At 37.6% G+C, this 20,776-nt stretch overlaps 3 protein-coding genes across 3 annotated transcripts; 2 read left to right on the forward strand and 1 right to left on the reverse strand.

Moving 5' to 3' along the window:
* The first annotated feature begins 252 nt into the window (after positions 1 to 252).
* On the forward strand, positions 253 to 1,376 carry LOC139815590 (large ribosomal subunit protein mL62). Its single transcript, XM_071782607.1, has 3 exons — positions 253 to 520; positions 679 to 864; positions 1,013 to 1,376. Exons 1-3 carry the CDS (start codon positions 365 to 367, stop codon positions 1,271 to 1,273), a joined length of 603 nt encoding a protein of 200 aa, XP_071638708.1. The 5' UTR covers positions 253 to 364; the 3' UTR covers positions 1,274 to 1,376.
* Positions 1,377 to 1,780: 404 nt separating this feature from the next.
* Cluap1 (clusterin associated protein 1) lies at positions 1,781 to 4,343 on the forward strand. Its single transcript, XM_071782606.1, has 6 exons — positions 1,781 to 1,924; positions 2,013 to 2,209; positions 2,718 to 3,116; positions 3,256 to 3,494; positions 3,609 to 3,790; positions 3,968 to 4,343. The coding sequence occupies exons 1-6, from the start codon at positions 1,903 to 1,905 to the stop codon at positions 4,240 to 4,242; spliced, it is 1,314 nt and encodes a 437-aa protein (XP_071638707.1). The 5' UTR covers positions 1,781 to 1,902; the 3' UTR covers positions 4,243 to 4,343.
* A 344-nt stretch (positions 4,344 to 4,687) lies between these two features.
* Positions 4,688 to 20,626, reverse strand: LOC139815588 (uncharacterized). Its single transcript, XM_071782605.1, has 8 exons — positions 20,170 to 20,626; positions 11,949 to 11,996; positions 11,078 to 11,344; positions 9,354 to 9,559; positions 8,863 to 9,067; positions 8,212 to 8,439; positions 6,987 to 7,297; positions 4,688 to 6,662 (listed from the first exon to the last, which is right to left on the reverse strand). The coding sequence occupies exons 3-8, from the start codon at positions 11,327 to 11,329 to the stop codon at positions 6,155 to 6,157; spliced, it is 1,710 nt and encodes a 569-aa protein (XP_071638706.1). The 5' UTR covers positions 11,330 to 11,344; positions 11,949 to 11,996; positions 20,170 to 20,626; the 3' UTR covers positions 4,688 to 6,154.
* Between the last annotated feature and the right edge of the window lie 150 nt (positions 20,627 to 20,776).

Consider the following 20,776-nt stretch of genomic DNA (forward strand, 5'->3'; position numbering starts at 1 on the left):
CTGGCGCGAAAAGAAAAATAACGATTTTCTGCCGCCTTTTTGCTCAGAAAATGCCTGAAAAATAAATATTATCTTGATAATATTATCCGACTTCGGCGGATTTTGGCGTTTCTTGGATTTTTCGTTATTCTTAGAAATTTTCTTCCGCGCGGGAATTTTGCGACGGTATATCGTTCGAATTTCAAAAGTCGAGGCGTGTCTCGAAAACGCGCCGCACGATCGATTATCGAGCCATCGACGCATCGACCGCCACTGTCGAGTGTCGGCAACGCGGCTGTGTGACGTGCTTGGTTATGTCCTCGTAACCAAAACATATACCTTCGAAAGTTACTTCCATCGAAGAGTAATAGAGATAAAAATCAAAATGAATCTCGTCACGAGACAGTGTTTGAGAATTTTACGAAGCAACGTTAGGAATCAGAAGACGTCGTACAGTCTTAGAGCTTCCGGCTTTAAGAGCGCTTTGTCCCTGGAGAAGTTTTATCCGGAGAGCAAACTGAAGCTGCACACTCCAACTTTCGTTAGTGCATACCGATCTACTTGAAAATATTAATAAATAGAGTTAACTGTGCTCACATATCGCTTTTATTACTATTTGTAATTAATTGCTGTGTCTTGACTAACATAACCTCATAACTGTTGACCGAACGGAATGATTTATTGCTTGTTTATTCTCAGGTACCAAATCCTGGAGCGAAATTCAGTGGTTACATACCCATGGACAAGGTGCAGATAACGTACAGTGGTAGCAGCGGACCGGGAGGGCAGAACGTGAACTGCGTGAATACCAAGGTGGACCTGAGATTCCAGGTAGCCAGTGCTACCTGGTTGTCGGAGGAAATTCGAACGAAGTTAGCGGAACAAGTGAGTAGAATTGTACATATAAATGAAATTTGCATTAGTCTAAGTTAGTCAGTTAAAGTTGTAAATAACAGTTAAACGTATCTCCGTCGACAACTTTGGTAGCATCGAGTGGCTTGCGATGGATTCAAACGTAAAATTGTTGTTTCAGAACAAAAACAGGATAAACAAAGACGGTTACTTAATAATCAAGTCGGATTTAACGAGATCCCAGCACTTAAATTTGGCGGACGCTCTTGAAAAACTAAGAGCGATGATAAGAGCCACTCTTGTGGCACCGCCGCAACCGTCGCCCGAATCGGAAGAGAAGAAGAGGAAAAATCTGTTGAGAGCTGCTAGGGAGAGGCTACACGAAAAGAGAGCTCATTCCCATCTCAAGCAAAGCAGACGAGTCCCCGCGGCTGAGTTTTAAATCAATTTAGTTATTAAATTATTTAAGTTACTGATTCAAATACTGTATAGTTGTACGTAAGAATGAGCTATATAAATAAAATAAAATATACTTATGTATCATATACTATGAATTTTTGAATAATCTATAATGTATGAGATAAAAGATAACTCTGATGTTGAATTAGAATGATTATTGGAGAGCAAATTGGAATCGAACTCTTTGATCAATTTGTATTAAGAATATTGGGATACTCTTGTGATAACTTCTTTTACGTTGCACACATGGAAAATCACGATTTGGACTTTTTTTTTTATATCTACTCAATCTACTGAATACATTGATAGCACAAGTCATGCAATTGGGACAGACTGCAACTTTTGCTTCGTTGAAAATAAAAAAGAATGGTTTGGAACAAATTTAAATGATGTAGGGAAGTTTATTTTCCTAATGCTAATACTCGCTTTTTGCACAAGTATACGGTGCGTCAATGATTAAAAGTTGATTGCCTACATTCTTACTCGTAATTATACTGATGGTTTCTATGGCAACGTGAATGCCGCGAATAAGAAAACATAGGCAGTGTCGGTTGTGAAAGCCTGCCTCGACTACATTCGACAGCGAAGGAGTTTCAGCTTTTTGTCGCGAAAATGTCCTACCGTGATTTACGCAGTGCGTATATAAAATTATTATTAATGCAAACATACGATGTAAAACGAAACTGTGATGCGATTTATCTTCTTTTCGCCTGCCTGTGTAGATTTCACGGAGATAATGAGGGTGCTGGGTTATCCGAGGTTGATTTCCCTTGCGAATTTTCGCGTGCCGAATTTTCCCCTGGTCGCGGAGATTCTGGTTTGGCTGGTGAAACGATTCGATCCAGATGTTGATATACATAGCGATCATGATAATGAGGACCAACGTGTGGCACTGATACGTAGTGTCGCTGAATTCATGGTAAATTATTTTAATATATAGTGTAATAACATAATTTAAAAAAAACAGCTAAATCTCTCTTATCAGCTCTGTTAAGTTGTTCAATAAAATTACATTTTATTGTTTATTTTTTTCATTACTCTGAACCATCTGGTAAGTAAAAATTTGCAGCTCGCCGGATTCAAGTAGAATATTGCGACAGATTGATATCAGCTGCATCTGCATTAAGCTCGTATTCTGTCAGTAGGAACCTATCAACATGATGTTAGCAGAAATTGAGTAGAATTTATCATCCCGTAATTATTTAAATAAAACAAATAATTACGAAATGGTAGATTCTGTACGGTTCCCCTGCAATCTGTCGTTGTATTCTGTTAAAAGACTGTTATATTTCTTATTTTACAAAATTTGTAGCGGATATCCTATAAAATCTATTTTTGATAGATTTTGCTTACTTTATAATATTAAGAGGTAATTGAAGAGAGTTTTTCATAATAACGGGTAACACTCGTAATTCTCTACATTCCAGGCGTTGAAGACAAATGTAAAGTTAAACACAAAGAAGTTGTATCAAGCCGACGGTTATGCGGTGAAGGAGATGTTGAAGATAGCCGCGCTGCTGTACGACGCTCAGAGCAGTAGCAACGCCGAGCAGAATCAATCGAGCAGTAATCAGAACGCGGTGAATTTCGACATATCCGATAAAATTAACGAGCTGAAAACAACTCGGCAGCTGGCGAGCCAGTTAACCATCAACGGAGCGACCCTCTTCGACTTACTCGGCCGAGAAGTGGAACTTCGAGAGGTTCGCAATACGAAAATCGCGAGGCAATTTGACACTTCGGAAATAGAAGTGGCTTTAAAAGACGTAATTGAAAACACGCGTAAAGAGATCGACGAAACGAAGAAGCAGATCGATAATGTCAGGGTAAAAATTTTCCATCTAATAAAATAGTTCTTGCCGTTCTTGGGTGTTTAAAATTTAAATTGCTCGCTTGACTATTCTCAAAATGTTTACGATTGCAATAGTAATTTTATTAATTAACGAATGTAATTTATCTTTGAAGGATACAGAACAAAACTTGGACACGAGAATTGAGAGACGGAAGACGGAGCTCGATAGGAATCAAAAGAGACTCCATACGTTGAAGAAAGTTCGTCCAGCATTCATGGAGGAATTCGAGAAGCTCGAAGTCGAGCTCAGAGCTTTGTACGATGACTATTTACAGAAATTCCGGTATCTAGCATATCTCGAACACTTGTATGAAGACACGGCTAAGATGGAACAAGAAAGATTCGAAAGACGGTATTTATCGACATAAAAATATAAAAACAAGATACAAAGATACATGTAATCACAAATAACGTATAAAAAAAATTATATGATATAATTATATAATATTATTAATCTTAATTGCAGGCAAGCTGCAACGAAGAAACAACTGGAACAAATGAGAGCTGAGGATACGAACTTCGAAAGCATGATGGAAGGGAACGATTCTATATTTGCCACGAATCTTCAGGAGCCTCTAGTTACTCCTCTTACAAATCCGGCGGCCACAGCGGCAGAAAAATCTGGTCGATCCGCCCGTGTCAAACCAAGTAACAATTTTTATAATAGAAAATAATAATAATAAATAATTCGCACGCTATATGATATCATAATTTTGATAATTATTTGAAAATCAATAAAATATTTGAAGGTGTCATAGACAGGCATGTGAAGGAAATAAGTTTTTCCACGCTTCTTTGGAATAACAAATTAAAAATGTTTTCCAGGCACTGGAAGAGCGTCAAAGATGCAATATACCCAGCGGCGCATTTACGGTAGCATGTCTGGACGGCAAAGAGGTACGATTCAGGAATCGAATGACAGTGATGGCTCGCTGGATAGCGATAGCGATTTATTGATCGACGGTGATCTTGACGATGATGACGACGAAGATCTTCTAAATTCCATGGGTCCAACAGATATAGGCAATTACAATCTCAAAGCCGCTCAAGAAAAGCGATCCGCCAGTAAGATAGAAAGGCATTCGGATGATGATTTCTAATGAGTAAGGTAATCTCTGTCAATTAGCCAGATTAGTTTAATATATTAAATGTTAATATTGAATAAAGAAATAAACGATAATCAACAAAATAAATAAAATTATATCAAAAGTGACGTCTTTATTGCCATAAAGAATAAGAATTATTATTAATAATCAGACACTTTTCAATTAATTGAACTACAATAAAAATCAATACAGAGCAATATCAAGTGTTTTGCGCGTAAAAATTTTCTTATTTTTGCACAATAGTATAAAGTGTATAATAAAACAGCATTTTCAATTTAATGTTTTTTTCGATAAATACGTGACATTTAACGGTCTTTTTCTGAAATATAATTTTTTAATTATATCGTAATACATTAATTATACTTGCATAAGTAATAAGTAACGCGGTTCGTGCAGGTTTTTAAATGATATGTAAGAAATATAAGAAAATTAAGGTACATATTGTCCTAGTATCATATTTATTAATTTCGTCAACATAATCAATGTCGACACATCGTCGACTGTAGCTCAGCACCGATCACATGTATGTACCTTAAGTCTATTTTACATGTCATGTACGTGTCATGTACGTACATATGCGTGTATACACATATATACATAAACTTGTGTGTGCGCGTAAGAAACATGATTTCTTTGTATTAAATAAATAGAAAGACTTTGCTATATTCATCTGCCGTAACAGCATTCGGTACATTACGAAGTACCGATTCAGTTTCCAGAAATTCTCCTTTCGTCATCTCGTAAATTGTATCCATTTGATACAATTCCGTTTTATCTTTCTATCAAATTCCCTTGTACAGTTTCTGTCACTCTCATCATCGATCCGAACGGAATTTTCGATGTTTATTTATTATTTAAATAATTATTAGCAAAATGACAGATTAGAAAATAATCATAGAATTTTGTGCGGCAAAATCAACTTCTTTTCATATCTCTTCATCCTCAAACGCGGACGAATTGCACAACAATTTATTGTATCACAAAGCCATTTTTTAAATATACTTTTACATACGGATGCATAAAAAGATACATGAGAAAAAAAGTAAACGAATGCATTTAAACTTCAAATCAAATTTATAAAATCTTGGAGAGGATTTTAAGAAAAATATACTGACTGATCTTTTTGTTTAAATAAATATGTGTTTTTTCAATGTTAGATCTTAGAATTTTCAACGAACTGCATCTGAAGTAATGTTTTCTTGGGAGCATACTGTATTCTAGGCTGTCTCTGCAGATTTAATTTCTATCAGTCCTAAATACATATTATACATATATCACTATGCTAATTATTGATCCTATGGATATGCATAAGATACATTGTGTGGATTTACAAGTATCTAAAAAAAAGGTTTACCCTCGAAATAACGGTACAATAGGAATAATATCTAATGTTGCTCGTTTATCACCAACTGCTTTCTTTTAGCCCGCGATTTAGGCCTTCCGTAACAATCCTCCTTAACGATAATACAATTTGTTTCGCAGACGATCACGTTTGCTGCACAAACGAAAGAATTGTAAGATACAGATAGAAGAGTCCGTATAAAACCGTAAGAGAGAAGCACCACCACATGTAGCGTCAAACTCGATAGACTTGGCAGGCTGTCTCCAGATTTCTTTAACCGTTCAAGGATCCGTCACGTAGAAAAATATGATTAATTCGCATCTCGTTTTTTTTCTTTTTTTTTTGTTCGCGACAATCTCTATTATCTCGTTGGTAAGCGTATTCTCCTGTCTCGCAAATTTAAAAACACGATCCGATGAGAGTTTCATGAAAAAAGATTGGGAGTTCGCTTAGCTCAATTTGAGAAAACTAAGGACCACCGTAGTTGTAGAAATAGGTCCTCGCGACTTTCGGCGTACCGGTAAAATTGCCAATGTCCCATAGGATCTCGACGATGGTTTTTCGCTACCTGACCGATTTGCCAACTGGGCTGGCTTTGATTCGCGGTGTCAACGCCGGGACCGGATCGAGCTCCGGAAGTGAGCACTCGGCGCGCAATTCCATCCACGTCTTGTCGACATTTGTGGCGAGTCGGTCTCTGTATTTGTAGGCCGTTCTATCGACCGTTGACTGTGTCTTGATGCAGTCGTCGCCGCCGAACTCGCAGACGCGATAATGATGCAAAATAGCGGCATCGGAGGGTACGTTCAGGGTTCCATGGCCCGGAATAAATTCCCAGACGAAATGATTGCCCGCCTCCACCACGTCCTGTGGTTTACAGATGTACTTGGAGCGTTGCTTGTGCGGATGCAATTTGGTCCTGCGCCGTGTTTTCTTCAGGGTGATCAAACCAGCCTCAGTGGGAGTACGGCTAGTCACCACGAATGGATCGTCGGCCCATTGTAGGTAGAAAAAGGCGTTTTGAAAGGAAAACGCGCCCGTGGACTTGATGTTAATTCGATTTCCCATCCATCTATATAGAAACCGTTTCAAAATCACTGCTTAATCGTAACAGATACAAATCCATAAAACCAAATTACTTGCTAAGATTATTGTAAGTATAGAAACCAGTACTTGATCTTCATAATAAGAGCAAGCAAAAGTTTGAAGTAAATAATTATTTATAGTTTTACGTATTGTTAATTTACATTATTTCATATTTATCAATTTGAAAATAATGAATTTGATTTGACAAATTTGACAATTCTAATGCATAACTTCTCACTCTTGCTTCCAGATATGCTATATTAATTGTATTATGTATGGTCTGTATTAAGATGACGAAGACGTATCGTACCGTAGCAGATCGATTATGGTGTCGTTATGCCTCGGTATAATATACTCGTCCAGATCTACGAGCGCCACGTACTCGTACTTGTACATAGATCGGTAGAGGCAATCGTTAAGCGCCGCGAAGAGACCCTCCGTGCGAATTTCCCGCTGGGAAATCATGTCGAGATGATGCCACGGTAACACCGTAACCAGATCCTTGTTTTCGTAGTATTTTAGCGCACAGCCAGCCGCCGCGCCTACAGTATCATTATACAAAGTGACATGAGTAGCGCCCAGGAGTCTGTGCAACTCGATAAATTCCACCAACTGCAAAACCTATAAATATCAAACAGGTTTATACGTGAAAATATGAGATACACTCTCGTAATGCGTTCATTTCTCCACGGAAGTATCCGTTAAAAAAAAGTTTTCACAGGTTAAAATAAAATAAAATTCAAATATAAAATAAAATTCATTGATGGACCTGTTTTTACCCGGATGCACTTTGTGCTCATAAATACACAATTATATCGCTAGATTACCAAAAGTACAACAGAGAGAAATATTTAAATTATTATTTATACTGGTACGATAATAGCAAAAATATTACGCGACAGAAATTGGATTTGAATATGTAGTTATCACTATACTCGAATCATACACGTGCGATCATTTTATTACGTTTACCCCCACGTAATGTATACATATGATGGAAAATGTCAAAGAATTAAATGTGTAAGTTGCAAAAATTTGTATGAATACAGAATACACATTGAAATAACTATTCAAACTTTCCTCCAATTTATATACATACATTTCCTTTTATGCATATATAAAATTGCATGTTTTTCTGATAGGTACTGTAGAAAAGAGAGAACTTCTGTTTTTTTTTTATTTTTATACTCAGATATATATAAATTCTCCTAAAATTTATTTAAATCTATATTAGCCTATTTAACATAAATGATAACGAAATAAAAGAAAAATGTTAAATATTTTGTACCAAGTAGAATACTTTTATCCCGTTAGATTGGAAAAATAACGTATAACGTATAAAGGCAAAAATAATAACAAATGGATGTAAATAATAAATTTGGATTTTAGTGAAAGGGAACGAAATAGGAACAAAACACAGAAGCGATAAATGTGAGCAAATAGGGGCTTGACACACAGGTCGGTAAATGTAGTCATGTCTACATTACGGGTCATCCGTTATTTAACGCCGTTTATATAACGGTTAAACAACATACCCTGTTGTAATAATAATGCAAAGGTTTGACGCAGACAGCCAAAGCCTCCTTGTCGTTCATCCTGCTCTCGAAACGATTCTGTACGAGGATACGGTTCGTCGGGACAGCTCGCAGTCTCGCCACGACGCTGACTGCCTCCGGCACCTTATCCGTCGTCGGAGATTCTTTAGGTAACGGACATATCACGAAGCAGGCACTGTACTTGAGATTCCAATTCTCCCGGATTACCTGAAGGTAACGATGGGCGTTCAAGAAACATTGAATTATTTCGAATATACTACGAAGACTTCGCGTATCATTTATATTAATTAAAAACAAGATTTTTGAAAGTCTTGAACATATTTCGGCAGTCTCGAATGTGTTAGAGAGTTTCTAAAAGTTTCTTGAACGTTTTGAAAACAATTTCTTGTTTATAATATAACAAAAATTATTATTTCTACCTTCCAATTTATATACAGAGATATACATTTTTCTCAAAAACACTTTATTCCTATGTTGTGTCTCATTTCTTTTGCTTTATTTAAAAATTTCTGTATGGAGTACAATAAGCCAGATCTTCAATAAGCAACTGATATACCAAGGTAACTGAAATAATGTTTCTTTGGAATAGTTAGATCTTGAAACAATATTGTTTCTCTGGAAGGAGCATACCTTAACTTTGGCAGCTACTGTTACCGAGGCAGTGACGTTTGCACCGTTTTGCTGTCGGTACCAGAGCCTACACCAGACGCGCTCCGGTCCTCTGGTTTTAGTAGCGCTAATCACACGTACCACACCCTGACTTTTGCCGCCAGCCGGCGTACCCGCGCCGCTAACTCTGTTGTCGAAATATGCCGAATAAACGAAAAATTTGAACCTAGACCAAACACACATCTCTCATTACAAAATGTATAGACAATTACTTTATTGTAAATTTTATTAATGCTTCACGTTTTATGTATCGGACTTTTTGAGCTATTTGATGTAAAGTGTAAAGGACTATTTCGAGTCCTCAAGAAGCAATAGAATTAATAATGAAGCTGTAGAAACAAAATTTATTTATTGCACGGTTAATATGCAATTTTGAGAAGCTGAAACTCGAAAAATAAGGAAAAGTACAAGCTCAACTTAGTTACGTGATTATCAAATATAATCGAACGAACCTTGTGTTAGTGACTGGCAACCATTCGGCATGCGTGACCTTTAGGTTCTGATCCAACTGCGGTAAACGAGCCTCCAAGCTAGGTGGTAAACTCGGTAAGCCACGCGGATCCGGGTGTATTACCGTCTTCTGACCCCCGTCTTCCCCGCGAACCAGTAATCCGACATGCTCGTCAAAGCTACCCTTCAAACCGGCGTAATCTTCGGCCTGAAGACATCAAGATTACTTACGTGTTAATATCGATTGATAATTAATACATTGGCGATATATCCGCATTTGAGAAACGATAGTGCAAAATCTGTCTCTGTAAAATTACCTGCCCATCCAGAAATTAAAAAAAAAAAAAAATTAGTTTCAGCCCTCCCGAAAAAGTTCTACATTTTAATCGCTGAAATGTCAAGTAGCTATTTTCATTACTTTAAATGACAAATTTTCTTTCGAAAGCCAATTAATAGACACGGTTAATAGAACAAGATCTACAAAATCAGTTTGTGTCTCTTCGAAGTCAAATCAAATTGGGTCTCAAACTCAAAGATTGTTAGAACGGTCAAGTCGCGAGACGAGTTTTAAAAATACTCGGGCTTTCCTCGCAGTATCTCGACGGGAAATGTAAACGGATGAAGAAAGTTCCGCGGGATCGAGCAAACTAATTTGTCAGGTGGTCGCTCGCTCGTATCCGGTTAAACTTTTCCACTGCGGTCGTATGTCTTTTCCCGAACCACGTTGGGGCGTCGTTGAAGCAAGCTGCTGTGCAGAGCTATTTTTCCCCTCAAAGTTCTTGGAGGTTCGCGTGAATCATTGTCCGGTACTAGACGCAAAGGGTGCATAAACTATATACAGTAGGTACAGATATCGACGAAGGAAGAGAGGGGAGGGGAAAAGAACGAGGCGTACGCTCGAGAAATCGATGTTGCACGTGGTAACTAAAGTTTTTCGGCCTTCTCACCCGAGTTTTTTCTCGCTTTACTACCATTGCCTCGTGTGTGTTTGTTTTGTTCGTGTTCTCTCGTGAAGAAAGAGAAATATATAAAGTCAACGACTCTCCATCCCTCCACTCTAGAACCTGTAGCCTCTAACTTATAATAAAAAAAGTTTCGAGAGAATTACTAACAATAAGAGCGACAAATAAATTAAAAAGATTAAGAGATAATATAAAGATAAAGAGATTAAAAATACAATATCTATATAAATACTATATATATTTTATAATTTACATAAATTTTATAAAAAACTATATATATATATATATATATATTTTGTAAAATTATAATTCTAAAAATAACTCTTTAATCCACCTAGAAAAAGTACTATAAAATTAAAATAAATAATGCAATCGTAATATTTAAAGAAAGAGATATGAAAAATAAATACGAATGACACAACAGCTACCTATTCTAATATTATATTGTAGAATAATATTTTTTATCATACTCGTGTTACTTTAAATACAATATTGAATTATTAATAAAAAAGAAGAATACAATTTTTCAGTCTATCGAATAATTTAAAACGTTTACATGTGTGTCTGCAAGTAATAAGGAAAGTTATCAGGGAATGATATACACACGAAGATGAGAATTTACCGAGAAAAGCAATTGAAGTCGCGTGCCGTAGCAGAATCAGCCAGTATGTACGAAGTTACGTAAATTACGTAAATCGTCGAGATAGCGAGGAATAGCTCTCCTCTCTCTCTCTCTCTCTCTATCTCTATCTCTGGATACTTACTCCAATTTCTCCGTAATCCGGACGATCGGGCGCAGCTGGCAATCGATGACCGCTCCTGTGACCCCCGAGTACCCCGGTGCCGCCGATGCTCACGCCGCGCCTCTCGTCGATCAGGAATATCTCCGTGAGGACGATCAGGCCGAACACGGCGAAAAACATGACGACCAGCATGAACGACATGTTTGCGCGCTCCTTGAGTACGCCAGCGTTCGCTCGGCTCCCCCCGGAGCCGGATCTTCTGCCCGAGCCCATGCCGGAGGGGTGATTCTATAAGCGACACTTTGTGATAGTCATGCACTCGCGCGCGTTCTCATCCGAATCAAAACACGAGAGATTTCAATAACATTTAACGACACGGAAGCTAATGTCAAAGTTTGCTTGTACTAAAAAATCAAAGCGCAGCTTCTGTAAATATAAACAAAACTAGACACTATAACTATAAAACATTAATAAAAATGATAAAATGTGAATAAAAGCGATAAAAAAAGTCCCTGTTAAATGTCAAAAAAAACCAACTTGGCACGAGTAACATACAAAACACAATGAAACACGAGCAAAATACTTTGGATCTATTTTATTTTCCGAAATAATCTTCTGCAACCTTCCGTATCGATGCATTGACGTTAAATCCTTTGTAATCTTAGAGGCCTATTCTGTAAACATTAACGATATCGTTATATGCTTTGCGCAGCTTTTCTATGATATATTATATCGGCGCAAAGCACGTAATGATGTCATTAGCGTTTACAGAATAGGCCCCTTAATATAAAACAGACAGAGGAGAAAAAAAAAGGATAACGAAAGTTTGAGCAGAGAACTTAATTGAGAAAATTTTGATTACATATTTAAATTTATATTGTCGGCTACTTACTTAAAGTGGTTCCAAGAAAATCGCTGCCAAGCATGGAGATAGTAGCTCCTGGAAATAATTATATGGAAATTATTAATTTATTTCTATTCCGAATAAAATGTTTCACGTTTTATGTGTTCGTCGCTACTTGAATATTATCTCGCTACATAAATAATTTATCATTTTATTATCCGCAAATGTGCATTACTCACATGGAAACGAAACGAATTGTTATTAATAATAATTAAAACTAAATCCGATAAAATTATTTATATTAATGATAAAATCAATACAGCCATAAAGTAATATATTATTTAGTCATTCATTTCATAAATTACTGAAAAATGATGGCTAATAATTTATGATCAATATGATATCGCATTCATTTGCGATCTCGCAATTATGTGTATCGAGCCAATTAAATCCTTGCGGCATATTAGAGTAAAACTAGTTAGAGTAAAATTCTAATGCAATAGTTTGTTTAAAGTATTGTAACAAATCGAAAAACATTACAGAATAATGCATCGATAACGCTAATGTTATGCGTTTGATAACGAGAACGAGACTATTTTTACGCAACATAGGTACGTTTATTTCATATGCACTAACGTGGAAACGCGGTAATGGTCAAGTTGAAAATATTTTAACGGCGTATATCTGACTAGACGCTAAAAATCATGACGCTAACACAATTCCGCGTCTGAAAAGACACCGTAGCATGAATTATACGATTATCTTACGACAATCGACAATCCTAATGACTGGATCGCGTGCGAAAGAACGCTTTTAATGATACAAAAAAAAAAAAACCACCGTGTCGGTATTTCTTCAAAACACGCATACACCAAAAATTAATTATGCATAGTAAAACTGTTAGTTGTATAAAACTATTTTTTTACAAATTTAATTATTATGCATATTTATTATGTATACATCGCCGCATATCGACTATAAAATATATTATTTGTTTTACGACTATACGATATAACTAAAATTCATAAGAAGATAAGGAGACATTAATATATTGCTGAAACATTAATGTCTCCTTTAATATTTATACCAGCAAATACTTTTATTGTCGTCGTCGAAATATCGGAACATTCTCCACAAAAATCATGATTGTAGATCTGGCTGAGCATTAATAATCTGATTCTACATTAATTTCCGTCATAATTAGATCGTTATCATTTCTGGACTATTTTGTTTCCCGGAGAGCGTTTTATAGAAAGAAATACACACTTTGGCGCGAATAAGTCGTGCCACGGAAGATTTACGTTGCAATTTATCTCCCGGGGACAGGTTTCGCCGTTTATACACGGGGCACTTTATAAAAGAGCAATGCAGTCAAATCCGGTACTATGTACGCAAGATGTCTCGGATCTAGCAAAACATATTTTAAAATCTTGACAGTTTATACGAAAAATAGAAACCACAGTCGTGACTTGGAAAGCTGCGAACGAATGAAACTTTGCTCTATACTATTATCATCCCCCCAGCTGTTTTTACTTCAAGTCTCCAACAGACTTTTCATTTGAAGTTCGCTTATCAAGCGTGGCGTTAAAAATAAAAAAAAAGTTGTGACGAATAAAAATATCTTGTTATTCTCGCCGAGATCCGATTTTGAATATAATTATGTATATTAGTAATAAATATTAATAAACTCTTCGATATATTTGTTCTCTACATTATTTATTCTAGCTGAAAATAATAATGCAAAACCGAATTTTTCAGAAAAATCCTATTTTGATGAACGACATTACAAAACTATTATTTAGAAAAAAGTATATTTTTATAATATATGATACATATTATATATTCGGACTTATAATATAATATTACATCTTTAATATGGATTAGTTTTAATAAATATTTTTAATATTTAATGTATATTATATATTTATGCACGCATATTTTCTTTTTTAATAACAATAATGGTATATACATATCTCGACAGAGCGTGCAAAATGATGTATGAGAGGCATCAGTTACGACAGTTAGGTGCATGATATTACGACGGCATAACTCGTCAGCAGTAAAGCCGCAGTGGATAAATCCTCGTACAGTCAGCCGTAACGAGCGGATACCGGTACTAACTTTTGACTGCTTCTGTAAGTGCTTCAACTCACAACTGACTCGCTTTTCACTACTTCATCTGCACTCTCTTTTTATATAAGCGCCAAAGGAACAAGTAGCTCCGGGGGCTCTCGCTTCGAGACCACGCTGCTACACTGGTTTTGCATAAATGAAGAAGGCGACCTAAAACCGAGACTCCGAGCGGAGGAGTATCGCAATAAATTAGCGACGTCGTTTAACGCTGCTGCCGACAGATAATATTACGCCAGGGCGCGCAAATGAACAACGGACCTTCCCGGACGTATTTAATCACGCGCAACGTCAAAGAACGAAATTACGATCTGGAAGATGTTAAGCTCGCGAGAAGACCGTCGCATCGAAAGTGTGGAATGCATTTTTCGCAGTTAAGTTTCTAACGCTTTTCATTAAAAATGCTTTATTTTCTCGCTTTTGTACATGTAATATATTGTTTATAAAGAAAAAATCAGAATTGAAAAGAGTTAATCTAATTTGAGATATTTGATTAGTTTTTTTTTTTTTTAGTAATAGTACATTTTATAGGAATTTAAATTCTTTATATCCAATCAAGGTAAAAAATTTGTTAAGATTATAGCGACTGTTTCATATTTATAAAAGAATTTGTTAAGAAGACAAATCATTGAGCTTTTCAGAGATTCCTTCTTATTCGAATTTAATTATGCGTGGCCAAAGTAAAATAACTATATGAATGAATGAAGTGTGGACGCGCGAATGTGTTCTGAAATTACGATATGGTAATCAACAGTCATTTTTCTATTTTTGCCCCCATATCTCTCTCTTTCTCTCTCTTTTAACACATATTTATCGGCATTTATATCGGACGGAAATTAGCATGGGAGGCCCTAAGGCCAATCCGGTCAGTTTGACCGCAACGGATATTATTTCCTTCCGCCTGTTGCGTCGATCGATTCCTTTACTAGGCCATAATGTATTCCAACGTCGGAAAATTTCCTCCGCTTTCTGACGTCGTGACCTGTAGGTAATACAAGACACCGTCCAAGATTGCAAACTAGCGGTCTTTTCATCCCGCCGTCTCAAAAGGATCTATCGGAAGCGATTATCTTGAAAGAAATCTCAGGAGGTAATGTTAAAAACGTAGGAAAATTCATACACTGTTCTTTTACTGCCGGAATGGAATTATATCATGTGACATTCTTTGATATATTTTGCTTCTAGAGATTTTGCGTTCATATTCATAGTTTCTGTTTTAAGAACAGTGTGATAAAAATACGATTTCGGTAATATATATGTTTATTAACTTTAGTAAAATACGATTTCGGTAATATAATATTAATATATTCAAACGAAAACAATCAATGTTTCGAAAGGACGTCAAGTATTTTTAAACTGTTCTGAGTGCACACGGATTTGTAATGAGATACGAAACCGCAGAGATAAACACGCTTGAATAATTTAAAAATAAAAGACTGCAGAGAACGAAAAAAGCTTCGAGAACCTTTACTACACGTATACGAAATTCGTTATATTATTACTTTCCCCAATATTATTTTAGTTTTATATAAAAATAGTCTCTTTCTCATAATTGAAGCAACGGTATTACAAAATATAAAACAAGATTAAATATAAAATCACCTAAAAAATAAAAACATTTTAAAATAAATAAATTTTTAATCAACTGAAGTGACAAATATGCAAAGCACACATGCTCAATCATTAGCCGTAGAAAATAAATCGCTCGCGTAGATGATTGCTTCTACATTTAGCAATCTCAATTCAGAACGAGTTGTCGACAATTTTTTATTACGCAAATCGATATTTAGCGACGCTGAAAATGGACGATTCATTAGGGCAGGCACAGAAGTGAAAATGATTTATTTCGCGGTGCGGGAACAATAAAGCGTCCCTATACGCGCAGCACCGACGCTGAAATCGTCGTCATCGCTAATTGCACGACAGTAGTTCTTTCAACGGTGCAGTCATTGACAGTTTAATTGCAGATTTAACTTACGAAGTATCCGCCAGAAACGAACTATGATAATCCAGGTTATAATTAAAGAATTATGCAGAAAGGCAGAGAAAAAAAGGAAGAAAAACCGCCAGTATGAGGAATCAAAAGAATTGATTTCCGATGAGAAACTGTAAGCAAATGAACAATGTAACACCGTTAATTAATCTCGAACTTTGCAAATCTAAGGAGGATAAATAAAGAGTAAGAAACTTTCAAGGTATTTTATGTTACAAATCACATTTCAGATTTTCATATAATCTGTGTATGAAAATAAACAATACAAATAGTTGTTTAATATATTTTATAATTATTCCGCGATTTATCGTATATAAATCGAAATCTAAATTTTGCGCGAATTACCGTCTTTAATTCTTTAAAAATGTCGACAAATCTACGTAAAAAAAATGAACGTCATAAATTCTCGCTCGCGCGGTGTTAATTTTTTTCCTACAATTTGTCCGCTTCCGCGGAGTTACGTTTTGTGTGTGCGTTGTGCGAATTTCTATTAATTTATTTCTACCTTCGCATATTCAATACGCCGAGTGTCCTCGGAGCCCTTTTGATTGTGCATCGATCGTCTGGAAAAAGCCTATTATGCCACTCTCGTGTGCGCACGTGTTCGTATTATTAAAAGAATCAATAACCTTCAATAGCGCTCGCTTAAAATTGCAGGTGATTACTCAGCGCCCCGGTCTGTACACAAGGATGGTCCGTTATTGATTACATAACCGAAAAGAGAATATATAACGGTGTGGGATTCTCCACACTCGGAAAACGGTGGAATAAGGCCCGCTTTCGCGCGCGCGCGCGGGGATCCACTCGGGGAAAATTAAGTCCTATGTATGAACGAACTTTACATACTCAATCTCGTTTCTGCCATGTAACGATCGCCGTGAAATCTGTGATATCGATCGACGTGAGCCGAGTCTACAATCTCAGCTAGTAAAACGCGAGTATCGCGCGGGAATATATAAAGATAAGCGATCCGTTATCATCCACGCGAATCGCGAAACAAACTGCGAACGAGCTCATTTAAACGCTTCCATACGATATTCCCCCGTGATGCTCTATAGTCTATCGCGATCTCGATCTCCACCTACGCGGCGCAAAGTGGATATTATCCGCGTTGAAAAAAAAAAAAAGACAAAAAGACGCGATTTTTCATAAGTGACACGCGCGCGCTTCCCTCGCTTCCGGCGCGCGGATGTGTCGTGCGTCGCGCGCGCGCGCGCGCGCGAGCAGGCGACACTTAATCCTCTTATCTCGAGGCCGTTTTATCTAGGCGTTCGCGAGCGTGTGCTCGCCCGTCGGGATTACATAAAGCGGGAAAAATCGGTCACTAACCGTTCCGGTGGGTATCGAAAATGGTGAAAATAATTTATCTTCCGCTATATCCTCTATATCCTTCGTTTTCGAGTTATCAAAGGAAAAGTGAAGAGAAATCGTTAACTATAAAGACGTTAACGAAACTTTTACACGCGATGTAATACGTTAAATATTAAAGGATTAATTTTAAACCAATATCTTGAGCTAAATAACGCATTGGGTTATGTTTAACTATCATGTGTGTCGAAATTTATTATTTCAACACAAAGCAATATTATTTTAACTCTATTAGTTTAATTAAATTAACATTGCTTTAGTTAAATTAATGACATATTGAGCAGGAGCAGTGGAAACTTTTAGGAATGGTTAGAAAGGACTCAAATTGAGTATAATTTAACACTACTTTAACAGTGCATAAATGTATATATATAGATTACAGTGTAATTAAAAATTACACAGTCCCGTCAATCATTGCAATAATTAGTCTATTTTCGAACATAATTGTAATAACTAAAAATAATAAATGAGAAATAAAAGGTTCTTATACAATATCATATAATTGCGTTAGTTGAATAATAAATTAGTCGAATTAAACTTAACAATCTCAGCCTTCGGCTCAATAACTGGATAAACATCACGAGTACGACTAATGGTAAGAGAGATTTTCACCGGAAAGAAAAAAATTTCTAGAAATGATTTGTCTATAACCGTTTATGTCCACGTAATCACATGTAGGTAATCACATGCGCGTTTAATGATGCACGACTTCTTGTTCCATACACGTACCTATATCGATTGAATTTGTATTTCTACTTTGTAGTACGCAAATCAAATACGTGTAATAGGCGCAAGAAAACAATTTGTAACGTCAACGAACAATAAAGCGGCCCGGAAATTGACGTTGGCCCCGGAATGCCGAGTATATTGTCCATAATTGCTACGATATCACGTGGTATTTATTCGCATTTATCGGCAAACCGTTTAATCGGTGATATATAAGCGAGGAAAATCGGAGCCAAAACGCAGTGACACAATCAAATATAATCTACGGGCTTAATCGACATAATCTAATATATGGGAATGAGAATTCAGACAATATTCGACAAATAACGCAAAAAAAATACTGACGTCGCGATAAGACAACATTCGGCTCGACAGCAATTCTTCGTGTGTGTATTAAATACGTGAACGTCACCTGTTATACAAGCTATCGTTTCATGTGGTTTGAACTTGTATCACATATCCGGTTACATATAATGAAGATTGAGATAAACCTGCCTCCTGCATTAGTGAAGACCGCGAGTCAATATTTTCCGTTGACGTTAAAAGCGCGATGGGTGGGAATTTATATATCATTTATATATCATTTATACACATATATCAAATATATAAAAAAATATTTCGTGCATTAAACACACGCGCGCGCAGAGGGACATTACTGACAATGAGTGCCCTACTTTCCGCAGATTATTTTTTAACGACAAATTCTTTAATCCATCTAGAGATTACTTTTTTTTAGAGAAAATGTTGGAGCACGGTTTCCGTATTATAAGCGAATGGGAAAAAAAAATAAAACTTAAGGATTCAAATGAATTAGAATTATTCAGTTAATCTTGAATATAGTTCGTTTTAATAAAATTTCAATTTGGAGCTTAATCGGAAAATGTGTCGCTGAAAAGTTGAAGAGTTTTTCGTAAAAGACGATCTCTCTCGATAATTTCTAAAAGAGAAATTGATTCCAGACTTATCGAGGACTTTGTCGTTAAAAAATAATGTGCGGGAAGTGGAACACCTTACTTATATATACTTACTTTTTATTAATAATTTCGAGCTAGCAGTACCGCTTATAGGTTTCACGAGTTTTTAAGATGAAAAAGAAAAATAAATGTTTTGTCAATATCTCGTCGATATCCTTTCAGACGATTACGCGAATGAAAGCTTAATTGGCGTTTTCAATCGACCGTATCGAAAACTTAAAGGAACTCGGTCTGCGAAGTAAATATACACAGACCGATCTAGATTTGTAGAAGAGACCCAACAGAAGAGCCAATTGTATACTCGCAACGCGGAGCAATAAGAAATAAGAAAAGCTGAATTTACAATTAAATAAGAAAACGGGATGAATTTAAGAGAAACATTCGTATCCAAAAAAGCGTGGATAAACCTAAAAACGCTGAATACGGAAAGGAAATAATTATGGCGCTGTGAATAAGCCAGCATTCCCACAGTCTCCTTAATTAGAAATTCATGAGAGATCTTTCTGCAAACGTATAATCGGCGTTAAGAAAAACTGAAGTGGAGAAGAGAAACGTCGAAACGTATCCGGTGTACACGGCGCGTTTTGAATTCGCGTACATTTATTATTAAAAAAAAAAAAAAAAAAAAAAATTGAAGCAAGTATGACTACAGCCGACGGAGTTGATCTCTAACTTAACTTTAAATGTTCACCTTCTCGAACCAGAAGACAAATAAAGACACAAATGTCTCTCGAGTCGCTTAATTACCTTCTGCTCCACGAAAATTAAGCTCGTTCACCTCCCGAATTCCACCAGCCCTTCCTGCCCAGCTGGGGCCACGTCGTACTTTCGGCGATTTAAGCGACTCGCAGAGGCAGATCGAAAGCTTCCCCTCGATCTCGCCTCGCGCGTGAAGGACGGGCGGAAAAAGCGGATAGGTGGAAAAAATTAAGTATCGAGCGTGCACACGGCGCGGTACACCGACCTCGCGGTGCAGCGAGCGCCGAGCGGCGCAACCCTTGCGCGGCGCAGCGCGCCGAGGCGTCCTTCGTCGGGCCGCCCTTCGTCGGTGCGTAATAAAAGAGATTCTTTTACTCACGATTAGCGCACGACGTCCGCGCGATGTCCCGTCGCCTGTCCGCGGTGTCCCGACTCCGACATCCCTGTGACAGCTGCCACCGCCGGCCGCGGCCGTGCGCCTCGCGCTCATATCGCGACGACGATCTCGAGCGTCGCCAACCATCGGGCGGGTAAACAAAAAGGTGCGGCGAGCGGCACGCCGTCGCGACGCATCCGACGGCCGCGGAGGACGTATTAATACGTACGCGCGACGGAAGCCGAAGGGAAGAAAGCCTCCGTGCGACGGATCCCAGAGGAAGCAGGACCTGCGGGACGGGCGGGTGAGAGCGAGTAGGCAGGTAACACGCGTGTACGCGCGTACGCACGCACGCAATCCTGCCTTCACCGGGTCGGCCCCGATCGGCCTAATCGTGAGCGGGTCTCATCACGCCGTGACGCTGTGCGAGCCGCGCCGCGCGAAACCAAACCGACACCGACGACCGACGTCGCGGTGACGCGAACACGCTCTCGGCTCGCGGCCGCCGTCGGCCGCATCGATCGGAGCACCCTCTACTACCCGCGGGGCCGCGATTGGCCGCGCGGCGCACGCCGTTTACACGCTTGCGCGTCCCTGCCGAGCGAAAGGG

The sequence above is a fragment of the Temnothorax longispinosus genome, chromosome 7, assembly GCF_030848805.1.
Source record: "Temnothorax longispinosus isolate EJ_2023e chromosome 7, Tlon_JGU_v1, whole genome shotgun sequence".
Lineage (NCBI taxonomy): Eukaryota > Metazoa > Arthropoda > Insecta > Hymenoptera > Formicidae > Temnothorax > Temnothorax longispinosus.

Excerpts from the sequence above, each read along its gene's own strand:
- Cluap1 (XM_071782606.1), top strand. The coding sequence starts at position 1,903 with ATGTCCTACCGTGATTTACGCA. Across the intron at positions 1,925-2,012 it reads GTCCTACCGTGATTTACGCA|ATTTCACGGAGATAATGAGG; the intron begins GTGCGTATATAA and ends CTGCCTGTGTAG. Across the intron at positions 3,117-3,255 it reads AGCAGATCGATAATGTCAGG|GATACAGAACAAAACTTGGA; the intron begins GTAAAAATTTTC and ends TTATCTTTGAAG.
- LOC139815588 (XM_071782605.1), bottom strand. The coding sequence starts at position 11,329 with ATGGGCTCGGGCAGAAGATCCGGCTCCGGGGGGAGCCGAGCGAACGCT. Across the intron at positions 9,560-11,077 it reads CGGATTACGGAGAAATTGGA|GCCGAAGATTACGCCGGTTT; the intron begins GTAAGTATCCAG and ends TGATGTCTTCAG. Across the intron at positions 7,298-8,211 it reads TGCATTATTATTACAACAGG|GTTTTGCAGTTGGTGGAATT; the intron begins GTATGTTGTTTA and ends TGATATTTATAG.
- LOC139815590 (XM_071782607.1), top strand. The coding sequence starts at position 365 with ATGAATCTCGTCACGAGACAGTGTTTGAGAATTTTACGAAGCAACGTT. Across the intron at positions 521-678 it reads AGCTGCACACTCCAACTTTC|GTACCAAATCCTGGAGCGAA; the intron begins GTTAGTGCATAC and ends GTTTATTCTCAG. Across the intron at positions 865-1,012 it reads GAACGAAGTTAGCGGAACAA|AACAAAAACAGGATAAACAA; the intron begins GTGAGTAGAATT and ends TTGTTGTTTCAG.